Source organism: Terrapene carolina, unplaced genomic scaffold, assembly GCF_002925995.2.
Source record: "Terrapene carolina triunguis isolate 2854851 unplaced genomic scaffold, T_m_triunguis-2.0 Scaffold173, whole genome shotgun sequence".
In the NCBI taxonomy this organism is placed as follows: Eukaryota; Metazoa; Chordata; order Testudines; family Emydidae; genus Terrapene; species Terrapene triunguis.
In genome coordinates this window covers 1,445,878-1,465,969 of record NW_020664524.1, presented here as the reverse complement: position 1 = coordinate 1,465,969, position 20,092 = coordinate 1,445,878, and the positions used below count along the sequence as shown (strand labels likewise).

Below are 20,092 nucleotides of genomic sequence, written 5' to 3'. Positions count from 1 at the left end.
ATCAGCATCTTATTAATGGAAGTGACAAAAGGGAAAAATGGGAAGGAAGACGGAGAGCAAAAAGTACAATTACAATCTGTCGTCTTAAAATCTTTGGATCACTTCCAGAAAAGCAAGAACCCAGTATTCCAAAGCCAGCCAACTAGTGTAAAGTTGTCTCCCTATCCATCGAAACCCTCATCAACTTTTCTCATTATTCAATTGTGTTGTAAGAAAAAGCTGTCACAACGTCATAATTGACAAAAACAAACCTCTTCTCATCTGCAAACAGTCTGATCTTAGTTGGAAAAGAAGCACAGAAGCAGTTATAGGAACAGATGTAAGCAGTGATTTAAACGGTAATAATTTATTCCTGCTGATCTGAGTTTCTGTAGCAACATCCGTGTGTGTGTCCCCTTCTGGGGTATCAAAGTCTTTCCGTACCAACGGTCTCAGGGAGTCTTCTCATGCACTGCCGTGATGGTTCCACTTCACCAGTGGCTGGTAGGAGAAGCCCGGACAGCCCACTACACCAGGTTTTAGTCCAGGAACCCTATCTCTAGCAGTGGTGGCCTGCTCACTCCCAGACCATGTTGCTCTTCCCCTGGACTTCTTCCTACTTCTCAGCTCTACCTTCTGGCTCCCCCCTTCCCCCCGCCCCCAAGCGTTTACCAGCCCAATTTCCTCCTTCCAGGGAATAACTGCAGGCTCTGAGTCCTGGCATTGTAGTCCCAAATACACCTTCCTTCTCCCAGGGAGTGACTGCAGGCTACTTCCCTGCAGCCTTTTTCTGCTGCCAACTTCCTGGCTTTATACCAATCCCTCCTTTTCCTCCCCAACTGGACTCCATCTTCAGTCATTCAGTCCTTCCCCAGGTGCAGCCTATCAGGTTAATAATCCTAATTTACTGGCTCTGCCATGTATGGGGTAAATACCCCATCACAGGTATACTATTTAAAATGGTTCCAGTGCTTCATATGTATTATCTCTGTTTCAATAAGTCTAATGAACTGTCATTACAAGATTTAATATTACTTTCTAAGATGTTTTGTTTTGTATCAAGTACAGCTTTATCTCTTATCAGTGCGCAATGTAAGGGATTAGAGTTTATTCAGTTGTATTTATAATGCATTCATTTTTTTTCTTTGAAAGAAAATTGTTTTAGTTCAATTGTAAGATCTCAGACTGTGTAATTTCTTCAAAGCAGGAAGCGTATTTACCTGTGGGTTTATTCAGCACCTATCACAAGTCTGGATCCTGACTGGTGCTATACACAGAACCACAAAACAGAGTAGATAAAAAGAACATAAGTTAGAAACAAATAATTGACAGTGTGATTTGAAGTCCTGACTAGCTGACACAATTGATTTATGATGCATTATGGGATTAAGGAATACAGTGAAGTGAAGACAATTTACCAGCAGCATGAATGGTGTCTACAGCTGTTATGGCCAGATATCTCAGTGGTGATAAGAGAAAATATAAAAATTATATAGAAAATAATTATAAAATCCTGAGTGGTGTGGAGAAAGTGAATAAGGAAGTTATTTACTTGTTCCCATAATATAAGAACTAGGGGCACCAAATGAAAGTAACTCCTTGCCTGAGGAGGTTGTGAAGGCTAGGACAATAACAGGGTTTAAAAGAGAACTAGATAAATTCATGGAGGATAAGTCCATTAATGGCTATTAGCCAGGATGGGTAAGGAATGGTTTTCCTAGCCTCTGTCTGTCAGAGGGTGGAGATGGATGGCAGGAGAGAGATCACTTGATCCTTACCTGTTAGGTTCACTCCCTCTGGGGCACATGGCATTGGCCACTGTCAGCAGACAGGATACTGGGCTGGATGGACCTTTGGTCTGACCCAGTATGGCCGTTCTTATGTTCTTAATGAGACTCCCTCAGTTTTTCCTTATGACTTTCGCAGAGCCAGGAACGATCAATGTCTCTCCGTGTGTCCTTTCATTTAAGTGCCTCTCTGAAGAAATTTCAATTTCTGATTAACAAAAGAAGCCTAAAAAAATGCCCTTAAATAAAAAACAGAATGAAATTATGTAGGAATATTTGTTAATATCAAGCATCGGTTGCCCTAGTGAGACCTGTTGTCTCTTGATTCGCCTGGGCCAGTAGTAACCCTGTGATGTATCCTAATATTTAAAAAACAGATTACATAAGGGTTAAACAACCCTACATTCGGAGTCCCGCAAGTATCACTTCTTAGGAAAGGTAGTATCAGATGTCTGACCCTCACACTGTCCATACTCCTCTGCAAACAAAAAGATTCATAGGAGCTGCAAAAGTTAAAACGTGATTGAGGGTCAAGGGACATTGAGTTTCTCTACTCTTATAAAGTCCTTCAGATCTTCCAAGAGTTTGTGGAACAGCAGTGACAGCAACTTTATAGGGGGGGGACCAAATCCCAATAGAGCAAATATTGTTCTCAAGAAGACGAGTGTGATGAACAGAGCAACTGCTCCTAAGCCAACAACAGCAGATTCAAAGAAGCAAGGCGGTCCAACTGCTCTTAGTACAATAACATCATCCAACCCAAGAAAAAGAGGGAAACCCAACAATGCATCACCAAAGAGCAAGAAATATACTTCTCGTGTCCTTCAAGAGGATAGGGCTGATGTGCAGTCCCAGCAGCAACTCCTCTCAGGGCCACCACACCAGAGAATTCCTGGGGAGGAGAGGTAGGGAGACCAAATATTATCTGCTCAATAATGAACTTCATAAATCCAGAATGATGAATGGGTCAAAAGCCGCCCATACACCAACAGCAACAACTTCAGAATAGGAGAGGAGTCCAGACCATGGCCACCCTAATAACATTTGCCACCCCAGTAAAGTATAAGCCCTTGATACAGCAAAATAATCCGGATCACATCAATGGAATTGTTCATGCACTTGTAGTTAAGTGCTTAAGCACTTTGCTGCATCAGGGCCTAATAGTCTGCAGCCGGCCACCCTGCAAGCAGGTGGCTGTGTGTGAAATCCTTATTTCAGAGATGCAGAAGGTAGCAGACATCAGCAGACTCCCTGTGGTTAAATCCTTCTCTTGCTTGGAGAATGGGGCAACATCCTGGAAATTGGCTTCCAAATTGCACAAAGATTTTTTTTTTAAGTATTTAATTTCTCTCTGAAGGAATAAAAACTTATAAAACCTCTCTGTCCTCCCCACCTAGTTCTTCCTGAAACACTGCCACCGTGAGCCTAGCTTATAGTGGCATCAAATCACCTGCAATTAGCAGCATTCGGCTTAGGCATTTTGTGAGAATTTTCAAGCATTTGGGGAAAGAGAGCCAAAACTGGCAATTAGGGAGACCGACTGGGTTGCACAGGATCTACTTGATCTACGGTAGAGAAAGAAGTGGGCTTGCATCAAATATCCCATGGTGACCTCTGATGATCAAGTGTCTTTTTTGTACAACTTTCAATAATATCTGTCACAAGTAGGTTCCTCAGTCACAGATATTAAAACACAAATTAGCTAAAAAGTCATCCGATATTAAAACTAATGAGCCTTAATTTGTGTCCTGAGAGTTACTTGACTCTGGTTGTGATGGGCTTCCTTGGGGAACAGACTGTGAGAACTGCACCAGCCATGAAGTCAGATCAACAGTAAAAGCCATGTAATTTCAGCGATGGGGCATAGAGGGGAAGATGGCAGTCACTCATAAACTGGGGTCCCAGTGCTTTCAGGTCCTTTAGGATCACTACAAATACCGTAAATTATATTGTACTTAAAAGCAAATAGGGGGCCGTTGACAAGGATTGAGCGCAGCTGCATCCTGTGTTGATGAAGTCTGGAGGTAACAAAAATATGAGTGACCATTGTGTGGTGCACACTCGAGAGGAATGGCAGTAGCCTCATGGCCTGAAGTAGATGGTTGTCAGTAACATGGACTCCCTCAGTTATCTGAGAATCCAGGGTAGTGCTAGATCATGGCAGATGCTGAGGTGGCTAAACATTTGAGCAGAAGGACTGGTAGACATTCTCCATAGGTGGGGAGCCACCCCCCCCCCCCCCCCCAATTGTTATAAATACTTACTTCATATCACCACCCCTCTCAGACACTGGGAGAGTGAGGCCGTAAAGACTCTGGGTTCAATGAAAAAGCCCAGTAGCACTGAGCATCAGCATAGTGACAACACTGCAGCCACAGAACAACTTGGTTATCTCTAATGGCTTCACATAAACACTGAGAAGGAAAAGCAAAAAGATGGAACCTTGCAGAGCCCAATATGGATAGATTGACAGGGAGGACAGCCAGTTTGTTCGTTACCCTCTGGGATCTCTTGGAGACAAAGGGGCAAGTCCACTGAAGGGCCACGTCCCCATAGTGAGTCCACCTTATCTTGTGGTGAGTGATACATTAATAGCTGGTGATAGGCCCAATGCAAGCAACATAAACAACTTCTGATTCCACTGCGTATGACTAAAAGGAGCTCCACTTTCAATATACTGTCAGTCCCAGGAGCTAACTGATACCGTTCTTATTGGTATCATTATCTAAAAGGGACTTCTTCAGGTAGGATCTCACTTACTCACTGCTTGTTTCAATGTGATGGGCAACTCACCCTTATGACAGAAGCCATTAACAATCCTTGTTGATTGTGAGCCCACTGGCTTTAGTCAGCTGTAAAAGAAATGGATCCATCATTACAGGTTTTAAATAACATGTTAGACAAGCACCTGTCAAGGACTGTCTAGGGATAGCCCTATCTTAGCGTAGGGGTGTTGGCTAGATAACCTCTTGAGATCTGTTACAGCCCTACAGTTCTATGATTCTGTGATCTCACATTGGCTTATATCTATCAAAAACTCTGCAAGTTAAATTTGATTAAAACCAAGCAATACAGATATTCCTTTTCTTCAGTCCCCTTCTGATATTGTTCCCACAAAAGTGGTCAGTTCATATCCAGTCAGTCTTATCTTAGAAATAAAATCTGACAGTTCTTCACATCAACAAACACTCTATGCTTACTCTGAGCCTGTCCCGGATAGCTAGACTACCCCCAGCTTGGATCAGTTCCATTAAGTCTGGATTTTGCAGAAGCTATGGGTGAAAAGAAGAAAGCACACACTGCTGTCACCACTCTATGTAAACAGTCTGGCCCACTATCAATGGGATTCAGAGCAGGTCATTCGCCACTGGCTAAGCCTATGAACAATCCCATGGGAATCCAAAAGCTCCTTTTGTCCACTTCTGTCCAGTGCTCACAACCAAATCATAGTAAATATCAAACAGGGTATTTCATCACCTACGTGTGAACCTATCTTGCCTTTGTGCAGTTGTTAGGCTTGTTGTGCTAAAAGCCAACATTGCACACTTCACGTTCTCATTTAAACAGGATCTTGTACAATAATGAGCAACCAGAGAATTTCAAAAGAATGTCTTTCCTTTTTTCCCCTAGTCTAGTCTACGTTTTTGTCAAAGGGAGTTGTTCCTAATCCTGTCAAATATTTGGCATTTAAACTAAATGTCCACAGTTAACACCTAGATGTTGAAGGGCCATTCTGAGCCTAAGCTAGCTAAAATTTATTTTCTGATTCTCTAGCAGAGTAATTTCTGTGTAAATCTAGCCAAAATAGATTTGACAAGGATTTAGAGAATTGTCTATTCTTAAACATCATTCTTCATTGATTTATTCCCTCTTTAGTAGTTTTTTTGTTTTACATTTTCTTAAAGCTTTTTGTTTGAGCGTGGGTCAGTTTTTATCCCGACGGTAAAAAGAAATACTGAGACAACACTCAAATAAGAATCTTAGAAGGAAGCCCATGATCGTTTACACTGCATGTGATCAAACTCCTCTCCTTCCTATTGCTAATCCCTCAGCACCACAGAGCAACTGGAAATCCGGTCTCTTCAGTGGTGTTAATATGGATAGATCTGAACTTACTGTGACATTAGCTCCAACACCGGTGTCATAGTTTTTCTCTCTTCACATGGGAAGACAGGTGTGCCACCACCTGAGCATTGTGATACTAGCAGCTAGCACTAGTACGTATGTGTATGTAAGGCCCCAGTGGTTCCAGCTCTTTGCATTGTCATTGGGATGATCACTATGAATACAAGAATTTTATGTGTTTCAGTAGTTTGTAAATCTAGGTAGTCCAACTGCAGGCTCTTCTCATTGTTTCTGAAAACGGAATTTGTTCATATGTTTTCATTAGGTTGACAGTGACACAATTTGGAATGAAGTTCATTCGTCTGGTGCAGCTCGCCTGGCTGTGGGCTGTGTCATTGAACTTGTTTTTAAAGTGGCCACAGGAGAATTGAAGGTTGGTATAGCAGTAACACTTGGCTCTGATATAGGGCTCTGTGCAGAAATGACAGGGTAAGATTTATGCCCCGTGATACACAGGAGGCCAGATTTGAAGATTGTAATGGTCCCTTCTTGCCTTAGTTGACAAGACCCTTATGGACATTAGCAAGTGAACAAAACATTTACTAACCTTTAAGGATGAGTTTAAAAAAAACAATCACAACCTCAGATAAGATCCTGATGCCACTCAAGTCAGTAGGAGTTTTGCTATTGACTTCAACAGGGCCAGAGTTCACTGCAGTTGTTCAAAGTATGCTCTACAAGAAACTCACAGTTAAAAAAAGTAGTCAGTTTCCAAAAAATGCAGGCTGCCTGTGTCCCTTAAAAAGGAAAGGAAAGTTGACACATTGCTAAGGGCTTGAGTGGAAGCCATGAATGCTCATCTGAGTGATCAAGAACTAATGAATAATTACAAAACTGAATTAGCAACTCTCACCACAGCTTCTGAGCTCACTCTGTGAGATACCAATGTTCTTTTGTGTCTGATCGCCCCTCTGTATTCTTGTTGGTTTTTATGTGTAGAATGGATTTGCTGTTGTTCGACCTCCAGGTCATCATGCTGAAGAGAGTACACCCATGTAAGTATGTGTGTGCTTTAATTGGTTTGCTTCAGTGTTTAGAGCCATTAATAAAGAGAACTCTCTACATGATACAGAGCTGAAAGCTAGAAAATTAATTATTTGATTTATTATAGACTTCCTTGCTGAGTGATGCACAATAGAGCATCAGGTTCAAAGCTGTTTGTAATACTTTAGAAGCAGGAAAATTTCCAGTCCTCTTTTTGTTTAATACAGTCTGTTTTAGAATCACGCTTAGAAATTGCATCCATTTCTAAAACTACATTGAGTCTATTAATTCCATCATCCCCATCTATTGTTTATCTGGATAAAGAGCTGTTTGTAAGTTAGGTACACCGTGGGTTTTTTAATATGGAGAATCAGTGATATGCCACTTATAAAAGTTATGCCTGATACAGTATTGTATCTTGGGAATATAACACCAATTTTATAAAAAACATTTTGTTTTCATAAAACAGAAACTGAAGTCAAATCTTCCACTCATTTAGCTTTGTTGGGATTTTATTCCCCTAGAGTTGAAAGTGTTTTGGCCACATTGGGTTGGGCTGATTTCAACTCTGGTTCCCAAAAGGTAAGAGGGTAATAAACCATATTAATGAGTACATCTCCCTCAACCCTGGATAGAATTTGTTTCTTGAACTAGTACGTGCCCGGCTTCATGACCAATGCACAGATCCTTTGGTCCCTTGATACTTGGCTGGTGTGAGATCAGAGAATATTTACCACCAGATTTGAATAAGCAGAGTTCTTTGAAGCTTCTCTGAACTGGTCCCCTGTGCTTCAGATGTTTTCATGTATCACTAAAATCCCCTCCTTTCTCTCTGACTGCACCCCCCTCCCCTAATCTGAGTGAGAGCCCTGACACTTTAAAAGTCACTGTCAGGCAGATTGTATACTTCAGCTGCACCTCACAGTAAAGAGTGTTAGAACGTGTAATAGTGTTCACCATTTCCTGTGAGATCACTGAGTCACCTGTTGGCATGTGGTTATTTTTTGTGTGTAATCGAGCACACATATCTGTTAGGGAGGAAGACATAGTGAAAGCAATAGAAATTTCTTCCTACTTACTGTATTATGTTTCACATTTTATATATATATAATATATATTAGGACCGAGGCAAACATATAATTAACACCCCTTTTTTCCTCTCTCTCTCTGTCTCTCTTGCTCATTACCTCCAGGGGGTTCTGCTATTTTAATTCTGTGGCAATTGCAGCCAAGCTTCTCCAACAGAGACTCAACGTTAGCAAAATCCTTATAGTGGACTGGGTGAGTAAACATTTATTCTCACCAAAGTAACAATGGAAACTCCGTCAGTTCCTCACAGAGGAGAGCCATTATTTATAACTCAGTGAACACAATCTGACTATAGAAGCTCAGAATTGAAGTTCACTTTAAAATGGTTTATATATCATAAACATTTCTTTAAGGGTAACATCAAGATTTAAAGTCACAGCACTAAACTTCTTACCATATCTTTTCCATTTCCCCCCATTCTCCCCTCCCCCCGATCCCGAAGAAGCTATCAGCCCTCCAAAACAAAGCCTGTAACACAGAGGGCTTTGGATACAGCGGGACCTAGATAGGATACAGAGGGACCTAGACAAATTAGAGGATTGGGCCAAAAGAAATCTGATGAGGTTCAACAAGGACAAGTGCAGAGTCCTGCACTTAGGACGGAAGAATTCCATGCACTGCTACAGACTAGGGACCGAATGGCTAGGCAGCAGTTCTGCAGTAAAGGACCTAGGGGTTACAGTGGACAAGAAGCTGGATATGAGTCAACAGTGTGCCCTTGTTGCTAAGAAGGCTAACAGCATTTTGGGCTGTATAAGTAGGGGCATTGCCAGCAGATCGAGAGACGTGATCATTCCCCTCTATTTGACGTTGGTGAGGCCTCATCTGGAGTACTGTGTCCAGTTTTGGGCCCCACACTACAAGAAGGATGTGGAAAAATTGGAAAGAGTCCAGTGGAGGGCAACAAAACTGATTAGGGGGCTGGAGCACATGACTTATGAGGAGAGGCTGAGGGAACTGGGATTGTTTAATTTGCAGAAGAGAAGAATGAGGGGGGATGTGATAGCTGCTTTCAACTACCTGAAAGGGGGTTCTAAAGAGGATGGATCTAGACTGTTCTCAGTGGTAGCAGATGACAGAACAAGGAGCAATGGTCTCAAGTTGCAGTGGGGGAGGTCTAGGTTGGATATTAGGAAACACTATTTCAGTAGAAGGGTGATGAAGCACTGGAATGGGTTACCTAAGGAGGTGGTGGAATCTCCATCCTTAGAGATTTTTAAGGCCCAGCTTGATTAAGTCCTGGCTGGGATGATTTAGTTGGGGATTAGTCCTGCTTTGAGCATGGGGTTGGACTAGACGACCTCCTGAGGTCCCTTCCAACCCTGATATTCAATGATTCTATGAACACACATCAGATCCAAACTTAAAGATGGGTGGCTGTGCCGGGTGCTGGTTGAGATTACTGGGCATGAACATTATGTCCATCCCACCTCTGTTCTCATGAGCTGACAGAGTATTGAAACTGACACGGTCCCTGACTGGCTTGGCTTGAGCAGCGATCTGGACAATTTCAGTAACCTGCTTGAGGGATTGTGCAACACTATGCACATTTGGGCAACCCAGCAACACTGGTGGGTCACTCAACAAGAGAAGCTAGGATTTTAACAAACTTGCAACACTCCTTTTGGAAGCCTGATTGCTTTCTCAGGATCAGGATGTGACTCATTCATCTATTTAAGTTAAAAATAAATGTTCAGGATAGTTTTCCACTTTGGGCCATCACTTTTTTCAGAGTTCCTTTTACTCTTCTTCCCTTCTCAATGACTTGGTTTTTGTAGCAGAAATTAAAGGACAATTTGGAGAAATGTCCCCTTTTGTAAGCTATATTAGTACATTAATACCTTGATGATAGGGGAATTGGCCTGTTTGGTTGAGATCATTTTTTTTGTTTTCTTTGCACTGCTGTTAAATTGCACGTATAGGGCTCATTCCTGCACAGAGCTTAAACGGGTGTTTGGCCTGCAGACAGACGGCCTGGTCAGACTTATGGTGATAAACATGCTCCTCCCAGTTCTGTCTAAGAGAACATCTTGTTTTCATTCAGGTGTATAATTGAGGTTAATTAATTACCCAGTTATGTTGTACTGAAAGGACAGTAGAGGCTCAGTTTTACAAACAACCAGTTGTATTCAAACCCTATTTCATGATTTTGGGGGGGCGGAATCACATAACAGTGGTGAGGATGTAAAACAAGTTGACATCCCTTCATATTCCGATACTGTCAGTACGTTGGAGGTTACTCTGCAGTGGTTTGAAGGACAAGAAGAAAGCAATGCAGTGCACCACTGTGCTGCCACTTATGCACCATACCAACTGTGGTTTTGTGATGTTTGTATGAACTCTTCAATTTCATTAACTCCTCAATCCCCAGCTAGCTAGTAAAATAAGGGTTCTGCTGTATAACAAAAAGCTAATTTTAGTATTGTGTGGATCCATTCTAGTTTTCAATAAACTGCTTCACTTGGATTAAAAAGAACCAGCCTGGTGTTTTTCATCTGCACTGTTACTAGTGTACTAATCCTCCTTATCTAATACAATCTCTGTCCCTGAAGGATGTGCACCATGGGAATGGTACTCAGCAGGCTTTCTACAGTGATCCTAACGTTCTTTATATTTCACTACATCGCTATGATGATGGAAACTTCTTCCCAGGCAGTGGAGCTCCTGATGAGGTAAGAACATAAATAAACAGGATACCTGCCCACCATATAATTACTGGGATTGGCACCCCGGGATTTCATTGGTAGAATCTGCTGCTGGTCAGGAGTGAGATGCATTGACAAGACTGGGGGGACTTCCATAGGTCAAGAAGTGAAATGACAGAGCACTGTAGGAAAGCTTGTACTGCTCTTGCTCACATGAATGCCTATTAGTGCTTCTCTTAAAACCCATTTTTGTGTGTTTCTGAAGTCCTAGCAATGCCATAAAATTTACATTTTGTCCTGGCAAGGAAAAGAGATACCTTGGTAGACCATCTTAGTCAAAGAATCAGGATGATTCTATGATTGATCAACAAGATTAGTCTCTAATAAGTCATTATTGGACAGTTGTTCAAACAGGTGCCTTTGCTTAACAGACTAAAGTTTTCTCTTCACTGGAGAATACAACTTCATGTGCATTTCCTTCCTTCTAACAATGCAAGCTTTTTGTGAGGCAAAACAAGAAGAGGGTGCCCATGGTTTTACAGTTACTGCATGGGCTCACCAGTACTCTGATCTCCAGGCACAGGCTTGGGATCCATCTCTTTTACTCCTGGCCATGCCCTGTCATTGCTCAGAGGAGTGAGTACTGCGTTTAGACCTGCTTTTCCTGCATTCAGAAGCTTGGATATTGGATTTTTAGCTACAGATTAATTAGAATTGTTGGACAATGTCCAAAACATACTCTTCGAATCCCATAAGCCTTCCACAGACAAGGCATATGAATTAGAGTGGAAGCATTTTTCTATTTGGACTTCCACCAGATGGTCACACACATTCGTCAAGTACTATTTTTTTCATTCTACATTCAGCCTTATCCTTCAAGAAGCTGAGCTTAGGCCTCTTCTTTGAAAGCGTACCTGTCAGCTATTTCTCCTTTCCATTGTTTAGTCCATTAATTACAAAGGGCCTACTTTGGCTTGTGGACCCTTTACTGGTTTTCACAAGAAAACATAGCTGTCAGGAAAAAGTCAATTTTGTTTTAGAATAGCCATTACATTAGTTTGCTCGTCTTATCTTAAGCAAGCCAGAAGTCATTCTTTGTACAGAATCCCAACTTCACTGTTAGCGGACCTCATTACACAAGACTGGATGTTTGATTCATCAGAGTGGGCTAACAGAAAATGATTGCTGTTCACTCAGACAATTATTTCAATTTGCTTGTAGGTTATTTATCCCTATTGCTTAATAAATTCTACACAGAACTGCAAATGGGGGGAGAGAGAGAGAGAGAGAGAGAGAAAAAAAGTCATGAATGAACCAGACTTTGCTGTGTTTAATTTAGATAATTAGTAAAGTCCACAAAGACTCCATAGTTTTGACTAATATTGATTTAAACAAAGTTGTTCCTTTCTAATGGAGATGCAGTTATAAAAATCTGTATACATGATTCAAAGGGCAATTAAAATATTTTAACTAATTAACTATATTTATTTTGAAATGTTGATAATTTTGAAAATCCATAGAATTTCTTGCCCTGTCAGTTTTATCCTTTCTATTCTGCAAATTTTGATATTCCTTCCAGGCGTCTAAAAAATATAAAGCACATCCTTGTTTTATTACCTTGTTTGTGCATTATAATCATAGTCAATGACGAAACATTTATGCAGCATTTAACTGATGCTGCAGGAGGGACAAGAAGTGCAAACTTATAGACTTCGGCTGCACTTATATTCATGCTGAGTCTTTAAAATCATTTAACAATGTAATGATTGTTTTGTCTAAAAAATAAATATATTGGATTGGAAGGACACTCGGTAGTAGACTATAAATTGTAAAATATGGAGCATAAAGTGGTGGGGTTTCCTAATGTTCTCGCAGGAATATTTACAAAATACAGTTCTACCAAACAGAAATTTTAATACACTTCTACCCCGATATAACGCTGTCCTCGGGAGCCAAAAAATCTTACCGCATTATAGGTGAAACCGCGTTATATCAAACTTGCTTTGATCCACTGGAGTGTGTAGACCCGCCCCGCGGGAGCGCTGCTTTACCGGGTTGTGTCCGAATTAGTGTTATATCGGGTTGCGTTATATTGGGGTAGAGGTGTATAGGAAATATTAGTAGATTATATATTAAAATTGGATGGATGGACAGACTGTTTTCTAGTAGCTAGTATTTACAGTAAGGCAGCCAAAGAAAAGTTTGAATCCCAAATTCTGTAATTTATGTAAACTGATATAGCTATTTATGTAGTTGTATAGTACATCTAAATTGAATCTCCAGATTAGTTGTATTTAGGTAGCAACAGTATACCAGCACTTCACTTAGATAAGATATAGAAAGGAGGTTCACATTTTTCTTCAAATTAATTACCGTAAATGTTTTGTTTATTTTTCACCTGTCACCTCTAATAAAGTTACATACACACTGATAATGTTCACAAATATGCACTCAATGATTCATATACTACCAATACCCAATTAGCTCAGTGTAACTATTTGTTGCAAGTCATATTTTCCACCAGCAGAGAGAGCCCTCACTCTGAATAAACTGCACTTGTAGCTGAGTGAAGAAAATTCACAAAATAAAGCAGGACTATAAAGTACTCTTCTGAATTTGGTGATAAAGCTGAAGATGAATTATAGAAAATGATTCCTTCAATAGGGCAGTCTGTCCATTTGAAAATGGAAAAGGCGCTGGTATATTAATGATGGGACTCCATGCTTAGATAACACACAGTTGTTTGGCCACCAGTCGTCAAATATTTGTGTGTGCACCACTTTCACATAGACTTGAGACTCGTGAGAATGTGAAAGCTGCCTCCCTTTGGGGAGCCAAAAAGCTCTAGAAAAAAAGAAAGCACCCCAACAATGCATTCTAAATCAATCAGTCAGGAGCAGAGCAAATCAATGGGATTTAAAGAAATGGCAGGCTGCAAAGATATATTGCCAGCATCAACAGAATTTCCATGAATTTAACACATTATATTTGTCCACTCCTTCATTCCATTTCTCAGGTCGGCACAGGACCAGGTGTTGGTTTCAATGTTAATATGGCGTTTACTGGTGGCCTGGAACCACCGATGGGAGACACCGAATATTTGACTGCTTTCAGGTAACATTCAAGCCTTCCTTTCACAAAACCCATCTTAGCTGAAATCAGATCTTTCTGCAGTGAAATCGCTCTTCTTTTCTGCAACTTTCTTTTTCTTTTTAGTAAACTAAAAATAGGATTGCAATTGCTTCAACGTTCTGTGTCTGAAAGCTAATGCAAAGAAAGGAGAGGGGTGTGCCCGGTCATAGCAATGGATCTGTGTGAGCAAGGTGCCGAATGACTGGCACTTATTCACTGCTCAGCAAAAGCTCTGCTGGTCTGGTGTATAAAATTACAGTAAGAACATAAGAATGGCCGTACTGGGTCAGACCAAAGGTCCATCCAGCCCAGTATCCTGTCTACCGACAGTGGCCAATACCAGGTGTCCCAGAGGGAGTGAACCTAATAGGTAATGATCAAGTGATCTCTCTCCTACCATCCATCTCCACCCTCTGACAAACAGAGGCTAGGGACACCATTCCTTACCCATGCTGGCTAATAGCCATTACTGGACTTAACCTCCATGAATTTATCTAGTTCTCTTCCCTTATTTGCATCTTTTTCTACAATTATCAGTTGAAGTGGTTTTCTGACTTCAAGTCAGGTTTAATGGACTTCTGGCAAATGTCTGCATAATTTAGGGCGATGTGAACATGCAAAGTATCAGATGCAAATATCTTGACATTTTTGAAAATACACAGATGGAATATCAACTTCATGAGGTTCCATTGCATCTTTTCAATCTAGTGGAACCAGTAGCATTATTTCCTTTATTCAGTGTGCGCACATTTTTATCTCCTAAAAATATTAATGTATTTTACTAACAAATAGAGATTTAACTCAACAGATTTTTTAAAAGATTACATATAATTTATAATAATTTAAGTAACTATCATTTATCTTCCCATTTTCCTCCACTTACAGGAGAACAATGGTGTTATACTATTGTGCAAAGTGGAGGTCTTTTTATCCTAGCACTCAGCAAGATTGATCTTTTCATTCTAGGAATAACCTGTAGCCCAGAGCTGAATGGCAAATTGCTATTACATTTTAATTGAATTTCAAGGCTGTTGGAAAATTGTTCAGAACAGCCTTTAAAAAAAGAATGTACCCAACCATTGCCTAATTGATGCTGACACTTATTGACCAGAAAATACGGCTATTCAGCGTACATACACCAAACATGGTCATGGCCGTCATTTTGCAAGTACTGTTGCGAGGAAAGTTACTTGCCCGACCGATCTTATACATAGTAACGCCAGCCATATACACACATGCACACACCTTCAGCGTATAAGTTAAGTTGGAAACCTTTTTAATCTTATGCCAAGTTTGTTCATGATAATACATTATCAAGTGACCTTTTTAAATCTTAACCAGCTTCTTTGAAAAACATTTTCCTGAACTTTTTTTTTTTAATTTTAATGTACAATAATGCTTTGAAGTTAAAAATTTATAGTCCCCTGAAAGTTAGACAAGAGAAGGGAATGGGTCATATATCCTTTGTGTGAGCATGTGTGTGTGTGCGCGCGCGCGCCCCATGAGACAATACATGCCTTGAAGGCAGCACCTTGTTATTCCGACCCATCGAATGCCACGTTGCAGTTGCAGGGGATCAAACCTAAGATGAAAAAAAGATAAGAAAATTGGCCCTAATGAAATCCAGAAGCAGCAGGCACTTTCACCATGAACTTGGAAACTCACGGCAGAGAACTGAACTTTAATTCAAACCAGTCCAAATGCCAAACTGTGAGGCTTTGAAGTCTGTAGAGGAATCAGTGAAAATCCTTTGAGCTAGGCAGAGATACTGATATACTATTTTTTTACATTAACTCTTAATATTCTTGACTACATAGTATTTAGAATAGAAAGGTACCTTTCTATGTAACAAGATGAGGAAGAAAAATGTGCAACAATGGTTGGGATTTTAAAGGTCATGACTGCTGCATGGGTTTGATAAAAGCATGCATTCGAATGAAGAAGTAATTTGGATAGTTGGCATCATAAAGTAATCTTCTTATGATAAAACAAATGACTGCAAATTAAATTCCTAGTTTTCTTCAGGTTCAAAAACCATTTCAAATAGTACCGTTTTCCTAGTTCCAAAGGGAAATTCATAATTTAGGGTTAGGATTTTCTATTGATCATTATACCAATAACCTTAAAATAAACAAACATGTTTGAGCTAAAAGAACGCGGAGTACTTGTGGCACCTTAGAGACTAACAAATTTGGGCATAAGCTTTTGTGGGCTAAAACCCACTTCATTGGATGCATGCAGTGCAAAATACAGTAGGAAGATATATATATACACAGAGAACATGAAAAAATGGGTGTTGCCATACCAACTCTAACGAGACTAGTCAATTAAGGTGGGCTATTATCAGCAGGAGAAAAAAAAACTTTTGTAGTGATAATCAGGATGGCCCATTTCAAACAGTTGACAAGAAGGTGTGAGTAACAGTAGGGGGAAAATTAATTTGCAAACCGGACATCATTAAATTAGGCTTGAATAAGGACTGGGAGTGGATGGGTCATTACACAAAGTAAAAACTATTTCCCCATGCTAATTTTTCTCTAAGATGCCACAAGTACTCCTCGTTCTTTTTGCTGATACAGACTAACATGGCTACCACTCTGAAACATGTTTGAGCTAGAAGTTTGTGTTAGACAGAAGAGCCAAGACATCTTAATACCTTGGGAAGTGGAAATACACCGCTACCCCCATATAATGCTGTCCTCGGGGGCCAAAAAATCTTACCGCGTTATAGGTGAAACTGAGTTATATCGAACTTGCTTTGATCCGCCGGAGTGCACAGCCCCGCCCCCCCCGGAACACTGCTTTACCACATTATATCCGAATTCGTGTTATATTGGGTCGCGTTATATCAGGGTAAAGGTGTAATTAGTAATTGTGTTGTTTCAAAAGCAAGAGTTAAAAATTGCACAACTGTTTTATCCTGAGCTGTGCCATTTGTACTATCCATAACTGAAGGCTGAAATCACAGACTGCTTAGAACATGAGTAGATTTCACTTTGTTCTGAAGTTGAGGTGACATCATTATTGATAAATTTTGAAAGAGATCAATTCAATCACCAATGGACGTTCCATATGACAAAACTGATTTGGTATTTCTCTGAGTGCTTGGCACTGTTCCATGGTATTGTAACAGTGGGTATGCTGGCTTAAAACAGTATAACATTATAATTTAGCTAACCATTTACTGCACTAACATTCCACAGCTGAATTCATCACTAAAGTATTTGTCCAATACAGATTTCATAGATTATGAGGAAGTGTATTAAACTCTAATGTATAAAATGTATGGCATATAATTAAAAGAATTCCTTAAATTATCAAAATGTTATTGGAATCCATTGTTGTTGTTACATAGTTATAGAAACAAACTTTTGTAAAGTTCAGTTTGTAGTTTTACCAGTGTCTGTTGTTTCCTAACTTGTTTTATAAGAGGAAATAATGTTCCTGTTCCTTAAATTCTCATAACATTTTAAAAGGTTATGTTTAATTACAGGACACAAACCTGGCAAGGAAAATCTTAGTAAAAATGTGAAGATTGTGTTCAGGTCCTTATTACAAGGGTAGAACAATTATCATTAACACATGAAATAAGGTTTTTCTAGCACGTTGTTGTAATTCACTGTAAGATCATATCCACAATGGAGCGCTAGCAGTTGTGTGGTCTTGTCTTTGGTTTACTGTGGCTACATGACAGTGATCTCCTGAAGCATTAATATTCTATGTATAATTTTGTTTTAATGTTATTCACCTTTTAATTTAAATTATAAGTCAAATGATGAGTCAAATAAGTCAGATGGGTATTGTTTGATGGAAGATTCTTCTTGTACTAGATTTCTTAAAGACCCATGTACATATCATAGAAAACTAGGTTTTTGTAAATAATCTATTTATGCAAAAAATGTATACGAGAGGTATGCAGAACTGTATTTTTGGGGTTTGGTTTGGTTTTGCTTCTAAGACTTTTTCCGTAGAAAAAGAAGTCATCTTTATATTTTAGATTTTATGTGCTCTGCCTACTTATTTCTTAGCTAAATTCCTGAACCTATTTGGCATAATAAATTATTGTAGAGATGATTACTGCTACAAACGGAGGGCATGATTTCGAGGGAGAGATTAGCAGCAGGTGTAGATGATGTTTTGTTATAGGATGCCAACAGTAGGGGAAATATTTCTAAATAAAATAAAATGATATGCATCATTTTGCAGCAGGCATCAATAGCCCTAAAGATTTTAGAATTGTTCATCAGTTAGAAAATTTAAGTATTCTTTTCAATGAATTGTACAATATTATACATTGTGCTTTAATTTCTGAGGTGAGTGCTAATAGATTTTAAAAGTTGCAGAAGTAGACAGATTAAATCAAAATTAAAGAAATTATCAAAATTTCAAATTAAACAATAGTGAAATCATTAATTGAAGATTTACTACAGTGAATTTTAGCTGCTTCCTAACTGTTCAGCTTATTTGTGATTGTTTTAAGATTAACTGAAAAGGTTTAAGAAAGAAGAATGTTGCTTTAAAAGTGTAATTAGTGCTTGTAATTTATATAATCCACAACATTTGGAAAAAAAAAATTAAGGCTCGAAGCATTCCATGTTGCATCCTCTTGGTTCTTCTGACAATCCCAGCAACCACCCCACACACAGGCTGAAAGAGCCCATTCCATATAAAACTGCTGGTTTTATTCCCCTACCTTTCTCTATGGCCTTTGCAAAATGCACCTGTCATTGCAGTATCAAGGAATCACTTCTAATTTCTCCAGCATTTTCTTTTGGGGTTCATGCTCAATCTTAGTCAAGAGTATTTTCCCCCATGTACTTAATCTTCCAAAAAAAGCAAGTATGTTAGGTGCATCTGACAAAATGTTGTCAACAAGAAAAACACTAGAAATGCAGCTCAGTTGCTCTGTGGCTTTTGTTCAAACCTTTAAAAAGATTCACATATAAAACTTTAGCCTAAAGGAATTTTTTTTTAAGAGCGGTATTAGGGAGTAAAAATAGGAGGTTAGAATGCAATGGGTGTTTAAACATAGGGTAGCTGGGAGCGAGGCTCACAGGAAGGGTAGACGGACTCACGATTTCTAAAAACAGCAGTGTGAACACTGCGACTCGGGCAGTGGCTCAGGTTCTCATGCCCACCAACACCCTGGGTCCGAGCTCATGTGACTAGCCAAGTCCCACCAGAGCTGCAGCATCCACACTGCTATTCTTTAGCACTCCAGCTCGAGTCCCATTAGCATGACTCTGTCTACCTGGGCTGAGAGGCTCTCTCCCAGCTGCAGTGTAGATATACCCATAGAGTACAGTTAGTACAGTCCAAAATTGTGTGGATGGTGCCATAGGCCCCAATCCTGCAGTCAGATCAATGTGGATGGAGCCCTGTGCCCTTGCTGGGACAGTGGGACTCTGCCAGCGTATGCTTGATTAGATCCAGTTGTAGCACCAGGGCAATATTTTAGACCTCTTGTTTGTCACGCCAGCCGTGTCTTATTTGTGAGCTTTTGGAGCAGAGATTGTGTCTTCCTAATGTGTTTATCCAGCAGGTAGCACAATGGGGCCCAATCCTGTTTGCAGCCTTCGGGCACTATTATAATGAAGGGAGTAATACATTTAAAAACAACAGCTGACCTAAGGCTCGGGCCAGAGTTTTGGACCTGAGGCATGAATCAAGGAAAGGATTCAGGTCTGGATTCCAGTGCACTAAAATCTAATGCGCTGGGTTTCATGGAATTTTGACCACAGGTTTGAGCAAGCATTGTTAGCTTAGGGTTCTTTGTTTATTTAAATCATCTTGGGCTTTTTGCATGAGATTTCAGCTGCACCTGAGTGGGAAATCTACCCACTCTAAATTTTGGATCAGCCTAGAACCAAAATTGGAGGAGGAGGGAGGCTTAGATCCCAGGATTTGCATCCAAACCCTGCCCTCAGATTTGACAGGTAGCTCAGACTCATAGTTGTGTTTCTGGCCCAATTCTAATTACAGTGATTGTCCTGGCGAGGTCATCTGCAGCTCAAATTTCTCAGGCTTTTGAGGGCCTAATCATCACCTGAAATGTTATTTCAAATATTGAGCAGCGCTAATTACATTTTAAAACAATTACATATATGCAGTAGTAGCCATTAAAAATCTTACATTTGCCAACCGTTACAATACTGTTACCAAAGATATCTCCTTTTTTAAATAAAGGGGGAAACTGGGGATCTCAGATACCTGTGTGTGATAATTATTGGCAAATACTGGCTTTTAAGGGTAACCACGGTGCTTGCGCTTTTCGATGTGTTCGAATAAGTTTCACGTTCTTAATTTCACTGCTCTACAGCCAAAATGCTTCTGAAATAAATGTAGTCAAAC

General features: G+C 39.9%; 1 protein-coding gene across 2 annotated transcripts in view; it reads left to right on the top strand.

Moving 5' to 3' along the window:
• Positions 1-20,092, top strand: part of HDAC4 (histone deacetylase 4) — a 439,152-nt gene that overhangs the window by 391,992 nt on the left and 27,068 nt on the right. For both annotated transcript variants that reach the window (XM_024194087.3, XM_024194086.3), the window contains exons 18-22: positions 6,157-6,264; positions 6,831-6,886; positions 8,069-8,156; positions 10,517-10,636; positions 13,626-13,723. In XM_024194087.3, the coding sequence (XP_024049855.1) occupies positions 6,157-6,264; positions 6,831-6,886; positions 8,069-8,156; positions 10,517-10,636; positions 13,626-13,723 (470 nt within the window). The remainder of the gene's footprint in view (positions 1-6,156; positions 6,265-6,830; positions 6,887-8,068; positions 8,157-10,516; positions 10,637-13,625; positions 13,724-20,092) is intronic.